The sequence below is a fragment of the Mixophyes fleayi genome, chromosome 6 (assembly GCF_038048845.1).
Source record: "Mixophyes fleayi isolate aMixFle1 chromosome 6, aMixFle1.hap1, whole genome shotgun sequence".
NCBI lineage: Eukaryota > Metazoa > Chordata > Amphibia > Anura > Limnodynastidae > Mixophyes > Mixophyes fleayi.
In genome coordinates this window covers 173,196,769-173,219,317 of record NC_134407.1, presented here as the reverse complement: position 1 = coordinate 173,219,317, position 22,549 = coordinate 173,196,769, and the positions used below count along the sequence as shown (strand labels likewise).

The window sequence follows — 22,549 nt, the reverse complement described above, 5'->3', positions numbered from 1 at the left end:
CTACGCCGGCCACTCTTCCCGCCTCGCCCCGCTAACCGGTTACCGTGTTTATTTCTCCCAGATCGCCTAATTTGTATATTATTTAGCGATCTGTGATCGCCCGTCCTGTGTATCAGGTGACAGATCAGTCGGTAGAACGTTCAGTGATAACATTGTGATTAGTGTGATCCCCGCGTTTTGAGGATGTGATCGGCGCTCGTATTCCGCTGGATTGAGGCAGTGTGCGCTGGGTGAGGGGGTGTCGGCGGGTCTCCTCCAGCCCCGGGAGCCTCTTGTTTTTCTCGGCCAGGCTGCTAGTTCCGCGGCGGGTCTGGTGAGGTCGCTCTCCAGCGAGTATCGGGCTCATCCTCCTCCCTACAGCTGGAAGGTGAGACCGGACAGCTGGCTGTGCTGCTGGGGGAGAAGGTCGGGTGAACTTGGAGTGCAGAGAACCAGATCGCCGACCACAATCACCCGCCGGCTATCGTCACTGGAGGTGAGGGAGCGATATAAAGTCGGGAGTGACCGGAGCTCCGTGGGGAAGGGGGACACCGACACCACGAGGCAGCGCAGGCCGAGCATTCGTGCATGTAAGCCGGGAAAACGCGAGGGGGCGTCCGGTCTATTTCTCCCGGAGGAGACACGTGCAGATCACGGAGTTGAAGTACGCGCACTGGGTGAGCAGTAAGTGGCAAGTTGAACGCCTGCCGGCCAGACGGGGTGAAGGGGATCGGGCAGATGCGATCTGTAGAAGCACCAATTAATATTGTCCATGATCGGATGAAGGTTTATCAGGATGCACAAATTGTAATTTTATCCGCGATGCAGAGGAGGATTAACCCGATATCCTTCACCTTCACCTGGGAAGAGGGTGTTTCAAAAAAAGATGAACACGGTTCCTCACCAGAATACTTTTTCAATCGTGTAGCTTCAGGGACCTATCTGTGCATATATTCATTATTTTTAAATATATATTTCTCATAAATTGAATTGACAGGGGTGAACACTTTCAGTTTGCAGAAATAACGAAAAAAGTGTTAGTGTTGTGCACTTTGACCAATAAATACCAATTATTATGAAAATAATCAACTGTTATTTCTTTATTAAAATATTTTTTTTTTGGACTTCGTCAATAGTTGTTAAAAAAAAAAAAAAGCTAAATACTTATTAAACTTATAAAGTGTATATTTTTAAGAAATAGTAATTTCATTTTGGTTTTTTTTAGGATGTGTGTCTACAACAATATGTCTTTATGGAATCTATTTATGACCCTTTGTTTTTTTTCAATTGATACTTTTCAATCCTTATCTCCTTGATAAGGATTGAAAAGTAATGGCAATGTATTAAAAATCTTCAGTACCCCATATACTTTTGCAAAATCTGAATAAAAATATTGATGCAAAAAAAAGAAAACTCAGGGACAGCAGTGCCGATAACCTGCTGTCCCTGAGAAGTGACTCACCTGATCATCGCAGTCTTTTCTCGATTTTTGAAGTCTGCGGTGATCTTCTCTTTTTTTTTTCTTTTTGTTAGTGCGCATGCGCCGACTGAAAAGTTGGTGCATGCGCACTAACATCTTGGAAGGCACAAGGTACGATAAGTGACAGGGAGGGATCACATGATCCCTCCACACATGCGCTGTCCAGCTCTGCTGACAGCTGCGGAACTTTTCAGATACGTTAATGTACACCAGCTTCATGTAGAAAATGAGAAAGTTTTCAATGGCCACACTTTCATATATAGCGATACTGAGCGCTCCCCATACACTGTTATGGGGAGTGCTCAGAAAAACGCTAATAGGTGGAAAGCAGCAGATATCTCCAATATCTGCTGGAATAATACATAAGGATTTTACCGGTAAACCCCCGAAAACAAACTTTGATAAATAGACCCCTATGGGGCACATTTATCATTTATCGTTGAAATAGAGAAATGGTTATCAATCCTTATCGGACGGATAAGTATTGATTCATTTCTCAAATTTATCAAAACCGGAGTACAGAAACAGCAGTCCCGATAATCTGCTGTTTCTGTGAAAAAAAAAATCATACTTACCTGCCTCTTCGGAAGCGCTGTCTTCGGGTCTTCTCCTTACTCTTCAATTGCGCATGTCCAGTTCCAAGAACTGGACATGCGCACACAGATCCCCTCTCTGTCTCTGCAACGATAGTTGCAGAGAGAGAGCTGTGAGTGACAGGGAGGGATCATGTGATCCCTCCACACATGCGCTGTCCAGCTCTGCTCTCCGGAGCAGAGCTGACAGCATTAGATTTCCTCATGTACGCTAGCTTCAGCTGGCGTACATTAACATGACAAGTTCCCGAAAAAAATGTTTTTTCGGGACTTGTTAGATTGCGGCCAGGAGCAGTCACCATTCTGTTGAATGGTGACTGCTCCCAAAAACGAAGAGGAGTGCAAAGCAGCAGATATCCATGATATCTGCTGCGATGCCCCCTTAATAAATTTGCGGAGGACACTGTGGGACCTTAATTATCCGTTAAAAGCACTATCGTGCTTTATTAAATATGCCCCACAATCTGGAAACTGCATTATTATATTGTGTGCTCTTTATACAAATCTCTCCTATTATGTAGGGTTTAAATGGATCAATGTGGAGGAAAAGTACTCAAAGGAAAGGACACAGTGCAAACAATCATAATAATAAGGAGAAAAAATACCATTAAAGCCATATACAATACTCGAATGAGAACATATAGCTGAACACTAAACTATAAACTAGTTGATCAGATGTCAAACAGAAGAATGAGGCGGTTCAATTAAATTGAAAACTGGATGATCAGAGAGAGGACTAGGGCCAACATGGATTGAGCCAACACTTCTGTGGGGTACTCATGCAATTTAAACCTTTTAATAAGAGGGGCAGAGGAGGAGGAAGGCATATCAATCGTCTCCATGTCAAAACTGAATTGGATTTTAGAAATTATTTTGGTCAGTGTTGGAGGTGAGGAATTTTTCCAGTTCTGTGCTATTGCAGCACTTGTCGCTATCAAAATATGTCCCAGGACATACCTATCTTGTTTCGGGACAATCACTCGTAGATCCATCTGACCCTCAGGGCCTCATGAAGGGACAGTATGCTTTTTTTTTTATTGAAAGCCTGGGAAAGTGCTTTCATGATCCAAAGTGCCCAAAAAAAGGTGCAAAACCATAAAAAAAAAGTGCATAAGGGATGTGGTACATGGTCTTTCTCTAAAGAGGAAGGACCCTAGTCCCCGACCCCCAGATCCAAAAGGACCCTTAGGGGGCAAGGGTCTTCAGGCCCCCTTCGCTGCAAGGCTAGGGGGGCCCCTTTAGCCCCTGGGATCCGCCGAAGCTTCACCCAGGGCTCGACAACTGGTCCAACCCCCGGAAGGGAGGACAAACAATGGTTTCAGGGGGGCCGGAATTGCAGGGCCACACAGGCCCCCCTAGATCTTCCATGGAGTCCATAAGGACCTACCTGTATCCCAAAAAAATCCATGAAACCTGAAAATATAAAAGTGAAAGTGACAAACGTGGAGAAAAATAAATAGTGCAGAGTGGGTACGGCCCCCAACCTAATGGCTGGGCTGGTTATAAAAAAATTCTCACCCAGCCAAAAGGCCAGGACAAAGAATAAGGGTGATGCTAAAAGAAAGTGGTCAAATGTGCTTAGGTGCCAACACAATCACTTGATCACTGTATTAAGGTTCTTGCCCTTGATTTTTGGCACCCTCGGGTCACCACTCCGTAGGCACAATTGGCCCAGGCTTTCAAAAGCGGCATACCCAGCCCTCTGGCCAGAGGACCAAGTGCAGCTCTGCCACAACTACACTTGATCTTGGCCAAAAGGCAGAGAATCAGGGGCAACTTGATGTGTCTTTATGGGTGTCCAAGGCGCACTCAGATCCTCTCCAACAACTAGGGCTCCCTCTTTATACTCCTCAATCTGTTGTAGTGCCTTGGAGATAAATGCTGGTTGACCCTGATTTGGAGAGTATATTTTAGCAAAAGTGAAGATCTGATTGTATTGTCTATCTTTCACCAGCAGATCTCTACCTTCTCCAATGGAAGTCATCTTCATTTCTGTCAATTACACTTTATTTGAGAACAGATTTGGCAGTGGGATTATTATTGACAAAGCCTAGAGAAGTGGCGGCTCCGTAAGGGGGGCTGTATGTCTTTTGGTGTTTCCTGGATGAATGCAATATTGATTTTTCTCTACTTAAAGCATGTGTAGCAATCAAGCATTTTTCCAGTATGCTAAAGCCCCCAACATTGTGAGGTCCAGTTAAGAGATTCAGTTGCAGGTGCAAATCAGGAGGTACCAGTGTTTTTGAGGGTCTCTTTGCATGCAGCGTGTTCTTCTCGAGCCTGAGTAATGCGTGGGGGGTCGGGGGGGACCGCAGAGAGAGTGGAGAGGAGGTCTGTTCCTTTTGTTTCCATTCTTCTATATTTAGTCTCCTCTAAACTATGTCATAATCTGTTTATTTTATCTATTATAAATTACTCCCATAGTTTAATTCCATTTTAGGCTGCATGGTATGCTAGTTTTAAAAAATTGTTAATTCTGGATTCCTTTTTTTATGTTTTTTTTACAATAAAATATGTATTTTATACACTGCTTGCTCTCTCTTCATTTGTTCAATAGTCTAATGTATATGATCACTATTCTGTTACCTGTATACCTATTTTAGAGTGGCATCCAATGATATAATTATCATACATTATTATCCACATTTATTTTCATTAATTTAGTATAATGTTTATTCTAATATGTGTTTTGGGATTTTGTACTCTTTTTGGTTATGATCTGGTATTAACATATTTCAATTATATCTCAGTCCATTATCTCACTAATACATAACCTTTATTTACTGAGATTTTAATTCTCAAATGCCATTGTCCTAATTAACCATCCCAATCTCAACACTTGTTAAATTATTATCTTTTATTTATAAGATGCCACAAAGGTTCTGCAGCACCATACATGACATATACAGAATGCAGTGATCCAAAACACATAAAGCGCTACGGAATTTGCTGGCGCTATATAAATAAATGCTGATCATGATGATAAGATGATACATGAAGAGCAAAATACAAACACCAGAGATACTGAATAAAAATACAGGTAACATGGTAATGCAGATCAGATTATCTGTGGGACAGTGATTGAGAGTGATGGTAGTAATCAGCGGGAAGTAGGCTTAAGCTTAAGAAAGCAGAGCTAGGAAGCAGGCCAAAAAGTAGAGAGGGTGATGGAATATTGGAAGGAGAACACGAGGAAAGAGGGCCCTGCTCGTGAGAGCTTCCATTCTAAAGGAAAGGGGGAGTCCGAAATAGGGTGATATGGACTAGGAGAGTGGGGGTGAAAGCTGAGTAAAAGGGAGTTACGAGGAAGGCTGGCACATATAGAAACTGTTGTAATACCTACACCGTTCACCTGATTTGGATGTAAATACCCTCAAATTAAAGCTGAAAGTCTGCAGTTAAAGCACATCTTGTTATTTTCATTTCAAATCAATTGTGGTGGTGTATAGAGCCCAAAATATGAGAATTGTGTCGATGTCCCAATATTTATGGCCCTGACTGTACATGTGCCTTTTGGCTGAGAAGCAGACAGAGGATTCTGCCCCGTTACTCTGATTATGTTTAAAGCTTAATCAGAGCGGCCAGGCAGGATTCTCTGTCTTCCTGTCAGATGACAGACACATGTATATAGTGCAGCAGGCAGCCTGCAGTCTGGATCTGCCACAGTATCCATGTAAATCACTACTGGCCTGCAGTGATAATTCACATTGTTTCCAGATGTCAGTAAATGTTTTACTTATTAATATGCTTATTAAAACAACAATTTGCTCACGGAGCAGATAAAATGTCCCTGTTCTGAGCTTTAACTGTCCTGTGTGGTGGAGGGTAATGCGAGGGCAGTACATTGAAATTTATATATGTTTTTTCTTGCACAAGCTGTTAGGGATCTATTTATTAAGACCCCTGATACGTAGATTTTCTCTCACTACATATTGCAGAGATAGAAAATCTTTTATCTGGTAATCTATTAAGAAAATGTCACCAGGGCAGCTGTGCAAAGCTCAGCTCCCTGGTCATACTGGCTGACAGTGGAGAGAGGAGTCTTACTGGTATGCGGGACCGGACATGTGAACTGGAATCTCAGGCTTGGTCTTCCCGTTCCAGATTCTACAAAAAATTAATCATTTAAGTTTAAAAAATAATAAAAACACTTAACTAAAACACATAAAAAAAGCTTTATTTTAAAGCTTATGTTATGGGGAGTGCTCAGTAAAACGATAAGGGATACAAGCAGCAGATATCTGCTGCGATGCTACAATCATAAATAGCAATTTAGCGGTTAATTTTCGGGGATTTAACGGGGGAAAGCTTTGATAAATAGGCCCCATAGGGAGAAGCCCTAAATACTGTGATAAATTCTCTTTTCACAGGTTTTAGCTCTCTTTAATAAATAGACCCCATAGTGAATGATGTTTTTTTTGACTACCCCTGATCTGACATGTGACATCTTACAGAGTCTCCTGGACTAGTTATAAGGATCTGCTGGTGGACAAAAAAATAGCAGCATTTCCGCCCCAAGTGATCAAGGTCAGTAGATTGGAGAGTGGCCCTGCCTGATTCTGTTGGGTATACTGGAATATCCAGTGTTTTTATCACTCCTTCCCGATTCTAGTTCACCATTTAAACCTCTTTGAACATTCATCTCTAGTTATCTTGGGTTATATGTTTATGTGAGTTTGTCGGGTATAGCTCACTCTTGTAGTAGTGCTTCAAAGTCTGCAGTAATTATGTAAACGTTAAGTCTACCTGCAGCTATGATTCTGCTGAGGTGACAGTTTTGTGCCTGAGTGGTTTGTGTTCAACCTGTTGGTGTTGTTTTATGATACTGTTATGGGATCCTGTATCCACTTATTCTCTAAATCAAGCTGAATACAGCTGTGCTATTTTTTGGGTGGAAAATTATATTATTATTTCTCTTTCCATGCAACAGTGGGGTACAGTAGGTGGAACTGGAGTAAAGACATTGAAGTAGGGTGTTTTCTGTGGGCTCTAGCTCTGTTATTTTATTTTTATCTTGGTGTTGAGACTGATTGGGGACGCCTTCCAGGGTGAAATTGCCTGTCAACCGCCTTCTCCCTGATCGGAGGAGAGTAGCCTTTAGGCTTCCCTCTCTCTGCCAGGCTGCCAGCTCCTCTCTTGTTACAGCAGTGCATGGTAATTATTAGCCATGCTCCCACAAAGCTCCACTGGCTGTCATTGTGTCCTCTTGGAAACGAGCAGAGCTCTCAGCGGAGACGACCACCAAAGCAGATCTCCTTAGACAGCTACTGTGATGCTTTCACATTGTGCAGCATCATGACCTCCGAGAGGTAGACGGAGCCGATTGAGATCTCCATGATGGAATGAATGGTCTTGGCATCTGTAATCTAATGGGCACGAGGGGAGGGCCGCCATTTTTTGCCTCAGCATCACAGCAGTATTTCTCTGCTCTGGGTCCTTCTCATTTGGTGTCATTATGCAATCATTACTTAGTTAGCTACTATATGGACAAAAGTAATAGGACACTTGACCATTACACCAACAGGGACTGTAATAACATTGTATTCAAATATATATATTTTAATATGGAGTTGGTCCCCCTTTTGCAGCGATAACAGCTTCCACTCTTCTTGGACGGCTTTCCACAATATGTTGGGAGTGTTTCTGTGGGAATTTGTGCCCATTCATTCTGTGGAGCATTTATAAGGTCAGGCACTGATGTTGGACACGAAGGCCTGGCTCGCAATCTCCGTTCCAGTTCATCCCAAAGGTGTTCAATGTGGTTGAGGTCAGAGCTCTGTGCAGACCAATCGTGTCCTTACACTCCAAACTCATCAAACCTTCTCTTTGTAGTCCTTGCTTAGTGCACAGGGGTACAGTCATGTTGGAATATGAAAGGGCCTACCCCAAACTGTTGCCACAAAGTTGGAAGCATAGCATTGTCCAAAATGACTTGGTATGATGATGCATTAGGATTGCCCTTCACTGGAGAAAAGGGGCCTAGCCCAAACCCTGAAAAACAGCCTAATGCCATTAACTCTCCTCCACCAAACTTCACAGTTGGCATAATGCAGTCAGGCAGGTAACGTTCTCCCCACATCTGTCAAGCCCAGACTCACAAATCTGACTGCCAAACAGAGAAGTGTGATTCGTCACTCCACAGAAAACGTTTCCACTGCTCCACAGTCCAGTGTCTGTGTGCTTTGCACCACTCCATCTGACGCTTGGCATTGGTCTTGGTGATGTGAGCCTTGAATGCAGCTGCTTGACAATAGACACCCATTCCATTAATTTGTGTGGGTGTGTGTGTGTGTGTGTGTGTGTTAGGGGATTTAGATTGTAAGTTCCAATGGGGCAGGGACTGAGGTGAATGAGTTCTCTGTACAGCGCTGCGGAATTAGTGGCGCTATATAAATAAATAGATGATGATGAAATTCCCGCGGCACAGTTTTTGTGCTCATATTAATGCCAGTGGAAGTTCGAAACTCTTCAGCTATGGAATCAGCAGTGTTGGCGACTTTTACACTAGTTCAAAATCCAAAGCTTGGTGCAATCACACACCTCTATAGCATAGTAATCCATAAATAGATGGTGACTTTTTCCCCTCAGTCATTTACAAAGCTCGGCAGCCTTGTTGCTTGTGCTGTGTAAGAAGGAAATAAATAGAAAAGTGAATGATTTGTTGCTGTGTAGCTTGTCCCCAGATGTTCTATTCCCTTCTCAGATGAAATACATCCAAGATTTCCAGGGAGAGAAGCAGGAGTTGGAGAGGAATGTAGCCAAGTTCAGGTGACTAATGTGTATAGTGTGTCAGTGAAGACTGTGCCATATGGTTTCTTGTTACCTAATTTCCCTTTATGTCTGCAGAGAAACACAGTCAGATCTCATACAGAGCACATAGAAACCCAAAGTCCCAGAAAATCCTAAGACCCTCAGCAGCAGAAATTAAAGCCTTAGTGCAAATCAGAAGACGTCAAAACCTGCTAGAAAATGGAAAAACGTTACTCCACCAAAGAGCGCTGGGGGAGATATTCCTGGAAAAATGATGCGCTCCTAAACATCCCCACAAATCTTGTTGAAACACAAGTCCTAAAATTGCTTTCAATTTCGATTTTCCTCTAATCTTGGTGATCAGTGGTTGGTGGTCAAACATAAACAATGTTTCGATCCATATACACTGATCAATTAGTACTTTTTTTAAATGTAATAAAGTGTAAAGAAGTAGTATGTATATTTTTTTACATTGTCTTGTATATTTTTGAAAATATAATTAGAAATGAAGTGTTGTAATTTATTTGATGCATAAACAAGCTATACATTGGTTGTGTTAGGAACCCCTCCAGCCGGCACAACACAACCCGGAATCTACTCTGCCATTCAGGTGTTCACTGGAGCCCCTGATGGTGGGGACAGACTGGGCCGCAGACTGACAGAGGGTCGTGAAGTGTGTACCGGCTGGGGAGAACCCAGGCAAGCGGAGTAAGGTCCGCGCAGAGGTCAAGGGCCGGCAGCAGACAGCGGTATCAGTAAACAAGCTGAGGTCAGGGGTCACAGGCAGATAGCAGAAACGATTAACAGGCCAGGGATCAGGGTCACAGGATACACGAGCGAAGTCAATTCAAAGCCAAAAGGTCATACACGGTAAATCAGACGTGGTCTCAGAAGACTAGAGCAGGAACAAGCAGGTCAGCAGACTGGAACACAGAAGCTATAACCGGTAATGAGGCAGCAGACCTCATTGCCTTAAATACACAGATGGGCCAATCAGAGCTTGCCTGCACCCCTGAGGACTAATCAGCAATCTGGCTCCAGACCAATCAGGGCTAGACCCTGTCAGACACCCACCGTTGCAGGCTAATGCCTGTAACTACAGCCCTGCATTAATTAACCAACAGGCTTGCCTGCGCACGCGCCCAGCAGTTCTCCTTTGCCGGGACGAGCCCCCGGAAGTGACGTTCCGGTCGTCATAGTGACGGCCGGGACGGAGGTAAGGGGGTCGTGGCGGCTGGGCACCGCCGCGGCTCGTAACAAGTTGTAGGGAATTGTAGGGTGGAATTATAGCACACGCCGGCACTTTTGTGAAAGCTTTCTACAGATGACTCCATTCTTTACAGGCTATATTTATGTCTAATATAGCTTGTAGTTCCTGTGCTATTTGTTTCCTGATAATTTGTCTTGACATTTTTTTTTACTTCTGGTACTGCACTTTTCTTCTTCTTTTCCCTCTATATCCTAGGCTTGCACCATTTTCCTTTTCTATATCCTAGGCTTGCACCAGACATTTTCCTTTTCTATTCCCTAAGGTTGCACCAGACATTTTTCTTTCTCCTCCTGCTCCTTCCCTTCTCTATCTCCTTAGTTACTATTAATTAGAGTCAAGTCCATCATCTGTTTTACACAATCCTTAGTTGTCAATATAGCTTAGTGTGTAGAACACATAATTTAGCTAGTAACCCTAGCATCCAGGCTTCATAGCTATCATGCTTCCAAATGCTATCCCTAGGCCCTCCTGGCTTGAGATAGACTCCATGCAGGCTTCTTCTCACTTAAGCAGACTTCTCAAATGCTGCCACGCAGTGATCCCTTAGGATCCTGAGCAACCAGTTCACACGGTTCCAGCAATGTAGTCCATGGCACTGGATTCCCAATATCTAAATCTCTGCATTACTCCTCCCATCCAGTGTCAATCCCAGTCCTATTGCCTCCACTTGTGCAATAGTGTTAGAACACACCCTTTTCTTACCCAAGATGCTACAAAGACTCTCTAATCCATTCTCTCATCATCTCACACAGCAATCTCCACCTCTCTGGTATCTGTTTCTGTAAATCCCTGCAAGGGTCCGCCATATACTCCAGAATGCAATTCAAATTGCTCACCCAGTATTATAAATCCATAAAGCCACTACTATGTATTATGAGGAATAATGTGGTATAAAAATACTGTAAAATACAAGGATAGTATGTCACTGAAGAGTAATAAAAAAAGATTTCATAAAAATATAGGGACATAGATCCCCATAACGGATCCCGAATAATGTTCTCACATAATTCACAAAGAACAAATCCCAAAGATATCTGAGCAGGGTGCACACCACCTGCAGTGCATCGGTAGCACATACTGATATCACAAGTAAGAAGACAGTATATTAAAAACAAAGAATAGACAAGACCAAACCCAACCACCTCATAAAGCAACACTTACGAGTTCCTTACAAATAAATAAATAAACGCAAGGGGAAACGCATAAAAGAATAGAAAATAATGTAATTAAGAAAAGAAAGAAATGAAGAGGAACCAATCCAATTGCTTTGAAGGCAAAGCATGTGTCAAATTATTTGAAGTCATCTTCTAATACGGTCCACTGCTGTTTCTGTGCTCCATCTAAAGAGGGCCTATCTTGGTACTTAGTGTAGTCCTGAATTTGACTCTGTCACATCCACTACGACCTTACTTCTGTAGTTCATCTAGTTCAGAATGTTTTTTACTCGTGCTTAACCCTTAAAGCTCTAGTATAGAATCAAAAAGAGTATAATAGTGTACACCGTGCGGTAAGTAGATTACGTTTCAGTATGAAAAGCTCTCACTAAGTGTTGAAATAATCAATGATTTCAGCAATCTTACGCCGATATCCACGGATATATCGGTGGTTGTTAGACACAACAAAGCTGAATTCCGTGCAAAATTCATCAGGTACCAGGAGCACAGCATCCATTTTCATTATTCATTTCATTTTCATTATATCATTTATGTTCCAAAAGAAAACATACCCTTAGTGTACACTGTGTAATATATAAGGACAATATGAGGTCTAAGTGCTATTGCACTCACCTGAGCCAAAGAATAAATAGAATTTAGACATTTATTATACTGATGTCTGTCGGTATGTGTGATTCCACTTGTGTACAGGAAATATATTCAGAGAAAAATACATATCAAATTTAATTTGATACATCTTATAAAGTCATATTCTCTTTATGATGGCCACAGCATGCAATGACTGTGTGTAACATCTGATCGCAGATGTTTATGTTCCTTCTAAAACAAACCAATCTTTTATCCTTGAAACATTGATGGTCTCTATCTGACATGACAATAGGCCATGGTGCCCCTCTATTACTGGGCTAGCTGCTGTAGGTTCCCACGGAATAATGTCCCAATCTCTGATCTTGGGATAGTCAAAACCTTGGCTTTTTGGTTCTGCAGTTGAGCCATCTGGTATCCTCTGCTATGGAATGTTTTCATAATCTCATCCAATTGTTTATTCCATGTACTATGGTCACTAGTAATCTGTGCTACTCGGAGAAGCTCAAAAAGGGTAATACGCGCTTTAGTGCTTCTGGATGACGGCTTGTCACTTTTAAAAGTATTTGTCTGTTGCTTTATAAAACACTGATGTGCAGACACTGTTCCCCTTGAAGTATTGTGAGTGCCAGTTATGTTTATACATCAATCTGCCACATTTAATACCATTGACAAGTGAAGTGAATAACATTGATTATCTTGTTACAAAGGCACCTGTCAAGGGGTGGGATATATTAGGCAGCAAGTGAACAGTCAGTTCTTGAAGTTGATGTGTTGGATGCTGGAAAAATGGGTAAGGATATGAGCGAGGGCCAAATTGTGATGGTTAGACGACTGGGTCAGAGCATCCCCAAAATGGCAGGTGTTGTGGGGTGTTACTGGTATGCAGTGGTTAGCACCTACCAAAAGTGGTCTAAGGAAGGACAACCGGTGAAACGGCATTTGGGTCACGGGAGCCCAAGGCTGATTGATGCACGTGGGGTGTGAAGGCCAGCCCGTCTGGTCAGATCCCACAGAAGGGCTACTGTGGCACAAATTGCTAAAAAAAAGTAATGTTGGCTATGATAGAAAGGTTTAAGACCACACAGTGCATCACAGCTTGCTGCGTAGCCGCAGACCTTTCAGAGTACCCATGCTGATGCCTGTCCACCACCAAAATCCTCTTCAATGGGCAGTTGAACATCAAAACTGGACCATGGAGCAATGGAAGGTGGCCTAGTCTGATTATGTTTTCTTTTACATCATGTGCTCGCCAATGAATCATTTACCTGGTGAAGAGATGGCACAAGGATTCACTATGGGAAGAAGGAAAGACAGTGGAGGCAGTGTGATGCTTTAGGCAATGTTCTGCTGGGAAACCTTGGCATTCATGTGGATGTTACTTTGACAGGTACCACCTACCTAAACATTGTTGCAGACCAAGTACACCCCTTCATGGCAATGGTATTCCCTAATGGTAGTGGCCTCTTTCAGCAGGATAATGTGCCTTGCCACACTGCAAAAATTGTTCAGGAATGGTTTGAGGAACATGACAGAGTTCAGGGTGTTGACTCCAAATTCCCCAGATCACAGTCCGCTCAAGCATCTGTGGGATGTGCTGTAAAAACAAGTCTGAGCAATGGAGGCCAAACCTCGCAACTTACATAACTTAGAGGACCTGCTACTAAAGTCTTGATGCCAGATACCACAGGCCCCCTTCAGACGTCTTCTGGAGTCCATGCCTCAACGAATCTGAGCTGTTTTGGTGGCACTATGCAGACCTATATAATATTAGGCAGGTGGCTTTAATGTTGTGGCTGATCAGTGTGGTAGATATATATATAAATCTCCATAATAGTGAAGTCCATTAGTGATTTTATTTGCTCTTTAAGGGAACCACGAACCAAGACCCTGAACACAGCTATGCAAGTCTCCCCTGTAACAGGACAATCTCTATGCACTCATTGTCTCACCTGAAAACCTGTTTTAACAACCCTATTTCCCCTCAGCTTCTCATGCTCCCTCACCTCTAACTTTTCTCTCTACACTGGCATTTTCCTATCCTCTTTGGTACATCAATTGCCCTTTAATCTAACCAATCCTGTATCTCTTGACCAAGCCTCTCTCCAACTACTGCCTTTTCTCTTTTCTTCCAAACTACTTGATTGGCTTGTGTACAATTGCCTATGTCACTTTTACTCCTAAACTCTCTACAATCAGGATTCCAACCCCAACATTTCACTGAGACTGCTCTTAAAAAAATGATTATCTACTTACAGTGTACCCTCTTCTCTTACAAACCCCTCACTCCATTGGTATTTGTGACTGTTCTTCCCTGGTTCAATTCCTACCTATCCAACCCGTCCTTCAGTTTATGTGCAATATTCTCTCCTCTTACGATCTGTTGCGGGTCAAGGCTCCATTTTTAGGCCTTTAATTTTGTCACTGAACCGGTGTTAGTGAACTAATTTGCTCATTCTGCCTTTAGTACCGTGTGTGTGTGTGTGTGTGTGTGTGTGTGTGTGTGTGTGTGTGTGTGTGTGTGTGTGTGTGTGTGTGTGTGTGTGTGTGTGTGTGTGTGTGTGTGTGTGTGTGTGTGTGTGTGTGTGTGTGTGTGTGTGTGTGTGTGTGTGTGTGTGTGTGTGTGTATGACACCCACATCTAACTCTCCCCTTCTCTACCATCTTGAGTGATCAATTGTTTCTCTTATTTCCACATGGATGTCCCAATGCTTCCTAAGGCTCATGTCCAAAACAAAACTCATTATGTTCCTGCCTCAGTTACCAATGTTCCTTAAATCTCCCACATGGAGACCACACGTTCTTTAGTCTCCCTAGGCCTAATGTCATTCTTGACTTGCCATCTGTTTTGCTCCTCACTTCCAGTCTGTCTCAGTCCTGTTGCCTCCATCCATGTAATATTGCTAGAATATGCCCTTTTCTTACCCAAGATGCATCCAAATGTATTTATTCTTGTTTCCTCACACCTTGACTACTGTAAACAGCTATCTTGCATTCCTCTAATTCTAAAGCAAGACTGATCTTTCGCTCTAGCTGCTCCACTGCACCACTAGAATCCTATTCAAATGACTCACCTGTCATCTCAAAACCAATCCCTCATGCCCCCTTAGCTATATTTCTTACCTGTGCTTCCTCTCTGATAACCACCTTTCACTCCCACCTCCTTCTCCCATGTACCTACCCACCTATGAATTCCTTAGTACAACTGATCACTCTTGACCTATTTAACATTTGTGAGGGTCAGGTACACACATGGTACTGGAAATTTGAGCTTCTAATTCCACCACTGCAACAAAAAAAAAATAACTGTTCTAGTTACAGTTCTCAGGGTCAATGGTTTACAAATGTCAGCTGTGTGTGGATGATGGAATCTTTGCATAAAATGGTTGTGCAGGAAAATACTGCGATTGGCCTCTAGATGTCGGCATACAAACAAGGTTCTGTGCTATCTCCTTGTCTGAATTCAGTTTATAGCATTAACAGATGGAACACTGGCTTCAGCTACAGTAAGGAAGCAGCCAGGCCGTATAGTTTACACACCACATACTACACCAGTGAAGGCAAAAAACAGAGTGAGAAAAGTATATAGGAGGGAGAGGATTGTGGTAAAAGAATAGGCATAAAAGAAGCGACAACAGCAAGATGTCTGGGTATTTTAGAGACACAATTTGAGGTTGAACAAGATGTTGTAAATATGATGAATTAACTGGCTTATGCAAATTATAGACCCATTACAACTGGCATAACAGTTAATGTAAACATGTTATAGAGTTTGGTCTGATAGGGGTTACATGTGATACAATTTTGTTAACATGGCAGGATGTGAACACTAAATGGAGTAATCCCATAAAGACTTAAGCATAAATAACCAAAAGAAGTGATTATTAGGTGTTGGTTTTCTTTTGGCAAAGTGTAATTTTTTTTTATTACAGTACAAATTAAAGCCATTTTGCTAGATATATACAAACACTTCTCCACGTATAAATGTAGGAATGTTAGGCATCCTGTGGTTCTTAATTTTTTGTGAAATTATAAGGTTATTATTATTCGTTTTTATTTATAGGGCGCCACTAGGTATCCGTAGCGCCGTACAGGGACAGACAGAATCACAGTACAGGGCGAGACAGCACAGTAGTTAACAAAAAGCACAGTAACTCGGAAGCTCAAAGTACAGTTAGATGAGAGGTGCGAGACCCCAGCGGGGTAGAGAGAGGGGTAGAAGGGCAGAAGGACCTCACGGAAGAGGCAACAAGCTGGAGAGCAGAGTTAAAGTGGTGGAGAACAGAAGGAGAGGAGGCCCTGCTAGGTTCACTAACTTATGAAGCCATATACTATGGGGAAACTGCTTTTCGGCATGGTTTAGTCATTTCTAAGTAAAATGTTTATTTAAGAAGAGCCTAACGCAGTAGATATCTCCTGCATTCAGCAAATTACTGCATTAAACCACAGTCCCCATAATACTCAGTGGGGACTGTGGTTTGGCCAATTTTATCGTGTTCCAAAAAACCTTTGCTTTGGATCCCTCTCCGCTGGTGTTGCTGCTCTTCCCTGTGGTGGTTTCTGCATATGGCATCTGTGCGGTAAATCAGAAAAGACTCTGGAACAGTACCCAGAGTCTTCAGTAGTAAAAAGTCCTCGCCAAGGCAGCCTCCTATCAGATGCGCTGTCCCAACATGACTTTATTAGTAAATTGTCCCAAAGGGTCATCTGACACTGCTGCGATGACATATGATTATTTTATGGCAGCAAAATGCTGGTAAATATTAAATAGGCCACTTAGAAGATGTGTTTAGTATATCTAAAAATAATACTTTAATGAATGTGATAAGGCATGACTAGTATTCTTACATTTTATGATGACTTATAGAATTGCAGTCTGATATTCACATAGGCAAGGGAATAACATCTGTAAGAATTGTGAGAGACAACTGTTCATGGATGCTTATAGTTGTAATCATTACACATACAGGAGCCGTGACTAAATGTTGATAACTTATGTGTACTATTAATTTACATCAGGCCAATGCAACATGTGACTCTCCAGCAATTGTGGAACTACAAGTGCCAGCATGAGCAGACAGCTGTTCTGAAGTCCCAAGAAGGCCTGGGACTGCCTGCACATATTTGTATTTGTCCCACAACAGCTGGAAAGGCATGGTTGCCTTCCCTAGATATACACAGCACTGTGCAAGTTTACAGTAAAGAGAATACAACATATAAATTGCTCTGTCAACGTCAGCTGGCACTCTGCAGATCTGTAGTCTGTTAGTAACAGGAGACATAATGCTGGGCGTTTGGTTGATTGGGATGACAGTGATGTGGGTGAATGGGAGACAGTTTACACAATACACAGCCAGTCTCCTGCCTACTTCCCAGCACTCCTTTCCCAAACCTGCCCATTAACGCTCATTGTTACTCCTCTTCATCCCATGCTAATCTCTTCACTTGATTGGTTCTCTCTCTCTGACGCTTTGAACAACAAAGGTGGAGTCGAGAAGGAAAAAGATAGATTAAAAAACCCAATAACATAGGGGACAGGAAGAAAACACGAATATATGGGAATTAAATCTTTTACATGGCTCTTCTCATGCCTGAAAGCTGTCAAGTGGGGCTGACATCCTGCAGCAATACAGATCCTAATCCACTTATTAAATCACTTGTCCCTTTCTATGGAGGGTCTGTGCTCTGACACTATGTATCTATCTGGGTGTGTTGGGGTGAAGGGGAGAGGATGGAAGGGAGGGATATGGGCACCGGCTGGAGCCTGTTGCAGAGCGAGGATGGAGGGAGCCCGACTGATTGGAAGACTGCAAAGGCACGGAGAGCGATGGAGGCGGGGGGAAGTGCGAGCTCTCTGCGGGGACTGGGTCTAGTCCACGCCCGGGGCCAGCGCTGCAGAGCTGGCCATCATTCAAGCGACGCTTCCGAGTAGACGAGAGAGAGAGCTTCCAGAGACGCACACCGATAGGAAGGTGGGTACTAGGGGCTCCACAAGCCCCCCGGAGCTGGCGGGGCCCCCCTGCCGGGCTGTGTAGGGAGCAGCAGCGGGAGGAGGAGGAGGCGGCTCCCCGCGCTCTGTCTGCCCGCTGCTGCTGCAGCGACGCTGGGCGGGGAGAAGGAGCAGGCAGCGCCCCCCCTCCCCTGGAGCTCGCCATTACCCAGGGGCTGCTGCAGCTGCTTTGTCTCCAAGATCCGGCCGCGGAGTCCCGGCTGCACCTTTTGTCTTTGGAAAGACGGATCGGGGTAAGTGTGGCGGCTGCAGCTGGCCCCTTGGATGATACAACCCGGGGAACATTTCTTAGATCACCCCCTTCTTTGCTTTACAGGGTAGAACAGCTCCACACCCGACCCGGGGCTTTCCACACATCGAAGGGCGGGGTGGCAGCTGCTGGGAAGCCAAGGAACCGATTTCATCGAGGTCACCTCCAGGGACCGGGTATACATGACTTGCCTTACCCGGCTAACATGCACCCCATTCCGGTCACTCTTCCCGCCTCGCCCCGCTAACCGGTTACCGTGTTTATTTCCCCCAGATCGCCTAATTTGTATATTATTTAGCGATCTGTGATCGCCCGTCCTGTGTATCGGGTAACAGATCAGTCGGTGGAACGTTCAGTGATAACATTGTGATTAGTGTGATCCCCGCGTTCTGAGGATGTGATCGGGGCTCGTGTTCCGCTGGATTGAGGCAGTGTGCGCTGGGTGAGGGGGTGTCCGCGGATCTCCTCCTCCTCCAGCCCCGGGAGCCTCTTGTTTTTCTCGGCCAGGCTGCTAGTTCCGCGGCGGGTCTGGTGAGGTCGCTCTCCAGCGAGTCTCGGGCTCCTCCTCCTCCCTGCAGCCGGAAGGTGAGACCGGACAGCTGGCTGTGCTGCTGGGGGAGAAGGTCGGGTGAACCTGGAGTGCAGAGAACCAGATCGCCGATCACAATCACCCGCCGGGTATCGTCAGTGGAGGTGAGGGAGCGATATAAAGTCGGGAGTGACCGGAGCTCCGGGGGGAAGGGGGACACCGACACCACGAGGCAGCGCAGGCCGGGTATTGGTGCATGTAAGCCGGGGAAACGCGAGGGGGCGTCCGGTCTATGTCTCTCGGAGGAGACACGTGGGACTAGACTGGTGGGGAGTGGGGGATCGCTGGGGAGAGGTGATCCTGCACGGGGAGAGCAGTCCGCCATGAAGGCGTACACGACACAGGTCGGTCTGCGGCCGCCGCCGCATATTGAGGGGGAGCGGGAAGGGCGGTGGGATGGGAAGATTCGGGCTGCGGTGACCGTAGGATTACAGCTGGAGATCGGGTATTACAGGGGTAGTAACACGGGAGACGGCTCCAGGACAATGCATCCGTCTGGGTGATAGGATAGAGCCGGTGATCGGTCCCGGTACAGGTGAAGGTTTATTCAGTTATATAATTTATAATTCAGCCGGGATTATATTTCCCCGCGTTGGTGCAGGACATCGCCATGGAGCTAGGAGTGGTCCCTAATAACTCGGCTCCCGCACTGCGTGTTACATTGTCGGTGCCCAGTCCAGGACTGTACCGGTGAGCATAGGGGAGGGTGTTGTAGAGTGGATCGCGGGGTTTCGGGGACCGGTGGGCTGGGTGGCCCCGGTATCCTCCATCCTCGCCCGGGGAGGCTTCTGGGGATCCCCGGGAGCGGCTCGAGGGTCTCCCCGGTCCCGGAGGACTTGATACTGGAGCTTCCACTTCGGTCCTCGGGCTCAGTGCGGTGCACTCCGGGGTCGGTGCTAATATCTTCCGGGGAATTCAGTACTCTACGCTCCGTCCCCGGTCAGGAGACTGGAGTTCTCCCCGCGCATCTGCTTTCCGGATCCCGTCCCCTCCCGGTGCTGGGCGTGTTCTGCGGCGGGAGCCCCCTGCAGGCAGAGACCGGGAAGAGCAGTGACCTCCGTCTGCCCTTGGGGGGCATAACTGACCAGAATAGCCCCCTGCTTAATACCTCCATCTGTATCACTCAGCAAACCCTAGTGTGTGCGGAATTACTGCATCATTGTTACTAATATATAGGCCTGTATAAATATCCCACTGTCGTCATGTGTACAGCACCAGGCATATTATTAGTATTGTATCCATGACTCGGTAGTCAGCAGAGGTAATCGCTTTGTTTCCAAATGCCTGGACATATTTAATTACTGAATTTACTTATTACTGTACTTATTAATAACAGCAATGGTAGTTATATTATTAATCATACTATTATCATCAGTGGAGTATTTCATCCCATATTGTGGTAATACTGTTCAAATTAATGTAAATAATATCCGAGGCCCAATGAAAGTTCTCACTTTAGATATTACTGGTACTAACCCACTGAGGGAGCAGATCAAATGTCCCTGTCCTGAGCATTAACTCTCTCATGTGGAGGAGACTATTTGGAAATGGTCCCCTGGAGTTTCTGTATGTTGGTGTCTGTGTTTTTTTTTTTACAGTGCTCAAATTGTTAGTGAGCAGTAGTGTAGTGTGTTTCATAGACTACCCCTAATCTGACATGTGTCTTCTTAGGGTCTCCTGGACTGGTGCTAAGGATCTGCCCTGCAGAGGATGAACGGAGCTGCTGCTGGAAAAACAAACGCCAGCATGACTGCCCCAAGCGATCAGGGTCAGTAGATTGGAGCGTGGTTCTGCTGGGTATATCGGAATGTCCAGTGTTTTTGTCTCTCCTTCCCGATTCTAGTTCACCTTTTAAACCTCTTTGAACATTCATCCCTAGTTCTCTGGGGGTTATATGTTTATGTGAGGAGTTGGTGTGAGTTTGTCGGGTATAGCTCGCTCTTGTAGTAGTGCTTCAAAGTCTCCAGTAATTATGTAAACGTTCAGTCTACCTGCACATATGATTCTGCTGAGGGGACAGTTTTGTGCTTGAGGTTTGTGAACAGCCTGTTAGTGTTGTTTTCTGCCACTGTTATAGGATCCTGTACCCACTTATTTTCTTATTAAAGCTGAATACAGCTGTGAGTTAATTGAAAAAGTATTTTTTTTTTTAGTGAAGGACTTACAGTGACAAACGCCAGGATACATTAAAGCCCTAAGACTGCTGCATTATCTCATTCTCTGCATAAACTATTCAAATCTTCATGTGTTTTTCTTTTATTCCACCCAGACCAATGGTCCCAGGAGGATATGCTAACTCTCATTGAAACCATGAAGACCCTACTGCCCCCCCTGGACAGCACAAAGTTCAAGACCACAGAGTCCCACATGGACTGGAACAAGCTGGCCTTTAAGAATTACACTGGACCAATGTGTCGCCAAAAGTGGACCGAGATCTCAAATGAGGTGGGAAGAGATGTTAATGGGAACATGTTTAGTGAGTTAGAACCAATCCTATATATATATATCACTTCATATTCAATGAGTTTTGATGGCACAGTTCCAGTGTTCATTTGTTTAATATAAAATTAATTAACACACACCCTAATGTAAACTGTTACAGATATTCAAAGTGGATTTATGTAGCTTGTATAGAAGTATAAAAAAACATTTGGCCTATAGCCTTGCGCCCTTATATGATCTAATTTTGTTATACTAATCCATAAATTGACTCATTTATAGTCATTTTTCAATGGTCTTATAAAGTGGTTTATTTCTTTGGCGTATAACCACTTTCAAAGGACAGCAAGCAATTAAAATGTGTGACATACTGAAGAAAGTTTCCTAGAATATAGATTCTTATGTATGAGTGCGGAGAATGCTGAAATGCATATGTAACTGTTTCTGCCAAGTGTTGTGTTAGAGGAAATCATTTTCCTTTGTCTTGAGCTATCCAGCTAGTCTAATGCCACCTAGAGGTTACTGAAGTACACTACAGAAGATTGTTGTTCGGAAACGGATGGGATTACAATCCCGCTCTATGTTAAATATTAGGAACATATGACCTCATTCACATATTTTTGAATGTCCATGTGAAATGGAAAGTATATAGCCAATCAATAATAAAAATTAGAAATAAAAAAACCATTCGCTAAGCCAAGTAGAAGGGTGTTTTATGTAGATCTGTTTACTGTAATTGAACTGCATGTATGTAATTAAATTGCCAACAAGCTAATTCAATGTCGTGTGCAGGTCAGGAAGTTTCGTACACTTACAGAGTTGATTCTGGATGCAGAGGAGCATGTAAAGAACCCATACAAAGGAAAGAAACTGAAAGTAAGTGCTGATATTTCTGGATATAGCAAATGATATAGCATTTATTTGTCCACAATTTCACTGGACCAACTTGCAAAAGTGTAATTCCCTTTTACCTTTTTTTTTTTTACTTTTTTTCTATTAAGAACTTTATTTAAAATTTCCATCACACAGCAATATATAGACCAAACATGAACATTGGAGTCCAAAGGAAAGTGTAATTACTTTTTACGGTGTAATCACTGTGGAGCAATCATACTAAAATCGATGTGGATGCATTTTATATAGAGGTGCATTTGTTACCACAATCTCCTTGCATCAGTTTGACAGGAGCTATATACATCACTACATGTGATTTTCAGAGCTGTGCTCTTCCACTATATAACTCTTGGTGGCATCCTGCCTGCCTCCATTCCCCATCTCACATCATAACTCTGCCCCTGTCACATGCAACCTTGTCCTCACTAACATAATCACAGAATAAGACAGGTCGCTACTCCTTGTACTTATCTCCTGAAATATTTAGTGCTCTTATGAGCATTCCAATGATCTGATTGGCTGCGAGTTCTATCCTC

At 43.9% G+C, this 22,549-nt stretch overlaps 1 protein-coding gene across 6 annotated transcripts in view; it reads left to right on the top strand.

Moving 5' to 3' along the window:
• Positions 1-452: 452 nt before the first annotated feature.
• Positions 453-22,549, top strand: part of UBTF (upstream binding transcription factor) — a 31,801-nt gene continuing 9,704 nt past the window's right edge. Inside the window, exons 1-4 of one of the 6 annotated variants that reach the window (XM_075177277.1) lie at positions 453-475; positions 20,352-20,448; positions 20,950-21,125; positions 21,912-21,995. In XM_075177277.1, coding sequence (XP_075033378.1) covers positions 20,391-20,448; positions 20,950-21,125; positions 21,912-21,995 — 318 coding nt within the window. In that variant the 5' untranslated portion in view covers positions 453-475; positions 20,352-20,390. Of the gene's footprint in view, positions 476-17,377; positions 17,804-17,904; positions 18,075-18,458; positions 18,785-19,089; positions 19,216-20,351; positions 20,449-20,949; positions 21,126-21,911; positions 21,996-22,549 lie in introns of those variants that run through there. The other 5 variants (XM_075177275.1, XM_075177278.1, XM_075177272.1 and 2 more) reach the window with 5 other exon arrangements.